This window comes from Pundamilia nyererei, unplaced genomic scaffold (assembly GCF_000239375.1).
Source record: "Pundamilia nyererei isolate P.nyererei 1_Seehausen unplaced genomic scaffold, PunNye1.0 scaffold00552, whole genome shotgun sequence".
NCBI lineage: Eukaryota > Metazoa > Chordata > Actinopteri > Cichliformes > Cichlidae > Pundamilia > Pundamilia nyererei.
In genome coordinates this window covers 132,279-134,075 of record NW_005187953.1, presented here as the reverse complement: position 1 = coordinate 134,075, position 1,797 = coordinate 132,279, and the positions used below count along the sequence as shown (strand labels likewise).

The 1,797-nt window shown below is 39.7% G+C and overlaps 1 protein-coding gene across 1 annotated transcript in view; it reads right to left on the bottom strand.

Moving 5' to 3' along the window:
• LOC102213379 (Fc receptor-like protein 5) overlaps positions 1-1,797 on the bottom strand; it is a 9,181-nt gene that overhangs the window by 2,589 nt on the left and 4,795 nt on the right. Inside the window, exons 2-4 of the mRNA XM_005754359.2 lie at positions 1,509-1,775; positions 1,127-1,372; positions 723-878 (exon numbers count right to left, since the gene is read on the bottom strand). Of these exons, the coding sequence (XP_005754416.1) occupies positions 723-878; positions 1,127-1,372; positions 1,509-1,775 (669 nt within the window). The remainder of the gene's footprint in view (positions 1-722; positions 879-1,126; positions 1,373-1,508; positions 1,776-1,797) is intronic.

The window sequence follows — 1,797 nt, the reverse complement described above, 5'->3', positions numbered from 1 at the left end:
CAGCAAAGTTGTCCCAGACTATCACACTACCACCACCTTGTTTGACTGATGGCATGATGATCTTCTTATGCTGAGAAAAGGTGAGATGAGAAAACCTTCCAAAAACTTTTGTCTTGTGAGTCCAGACATTATTTTGCCAAAGGTTTTGGGGATCATCGAGATGTTTTTGACACTGTGAGATGAGCCTTTCTTTTTGGTCAGCAGTGATTTACTTAGAACTCTCCCATGAATACAATTTGTATCCATTCTCTTATTGTTGAATCATGAATTCTGACTTTTACTGAACCAAGTGAAGGCTGCAGTTCTTTAGATGGTGTTTTGTGACCTCGCTTGCGGTGTTCCTGTAGATTGTGGCCTGATCTGTTGCTTTTTGTAATCTTTAGGCTGATTCACTTTGTCACAAAGGTTATGTTTAAGGAAATTCTTAAAATGAACAGGTTTGGATACATTGGACTATTATTTTCTTAATGATTTGATGCATGTCACTGTGCCAAATATGCAAAAAAAATGAAGACAACAAAATAATCAACAATAGATAACATATCTATTTTATGTAACATTCTATTTTCAGACAACAGTTTTGATTAACAGAAATTGTCACTGACAACAAACAAAAGCCTCCAGAAAATAGTTTACTAGCTGATAGCACATGTTGTTGTTGTTGTTGTTATAACCCAATCTGATAAGAAATACCTCTTACACACTTGCAGGGTTTACTTTACCTCTCCTCCTGTCTCGGTATATAAGCCCCAGTAGAACAGTGGACACCAGGTAAGGCGTTCCCACCAACAGGTGAAATACTAGTCTTAAGACAGAAAAAGAGCAGGGGGCGGCCGGTTCAGCTGCAGATGTAGATGAAGGAAACTCCTGAGATGAAGCTGTAAAGAGATGAACATGGAAATTATACATTTAAATGCTTTATTAAATACATGTTTTCTTTAATTGTGTCTTTTTTAGGGGTAGAATGTTTTTCTCTCCTCATCATTTGCAGATGTACAAAACAAAGACAAATATGCAAATTTTGGAGTTTATAGCAGCCATTTTTTTTAAATGTCTTTTTTCTTAAAATGCTTAAAAATTTTAAATTGCTCAACATTGTGTATGTGATGGGATTTTTGTTGCTCACCATCAACTGCCAGCCAGCTGCCTAGTGATTCTTCACCTCCTGAAATGCTGCATTTATAGAGTCCTTCATCAGATTTAGAAACCCTTTTAATGGTGATTTCTCCTGTGGAGTTCCTTTTGATGCAGTGGCCATCTTTATAGAAATCAAAAAACTGGTTGAAGGACTTTGTCTCAGGTGTACAATGCAGTGTTACAGTGGCTCCCTCGGACACGGGAAGGGCAGGACTCTCCAGAATCACAGGCTGATCTTTGGAAAATGCAGAAAATCAAGATTTGTCATTTTTATAGGTTTTCTTTGCTTCGTTTCTAAATGATCAGCCTTAATAAGTGTGACTTTAAGTTTAAATGTTGCATAGCAGAACTTAACGTAGTGTTATTCATACCAGTAATGGTAATGTTGACCACATTGCTCTGCTCCCCACTGACAGACTCACACCAGTACACGCCGCTGTCTGGTGGGTAGGTTTGTCCGATGATGCAAGTCGAACCCGAGGAGGCATAGCCCCAGCCAGAGGAGCAGGGTCTGGTCCCCCCTGCGAGCGTTTTCCTCTTCACTTTCCAACCAGTGTTGTTCAACTGTTCGCCACAGCTCAAAGAGATGTTGTCATACCTGAAGAACTGAGACCTGTCAGGGTTGACCTGAAGACAGGCTGTAGGGAAGGAAGGGAGAGA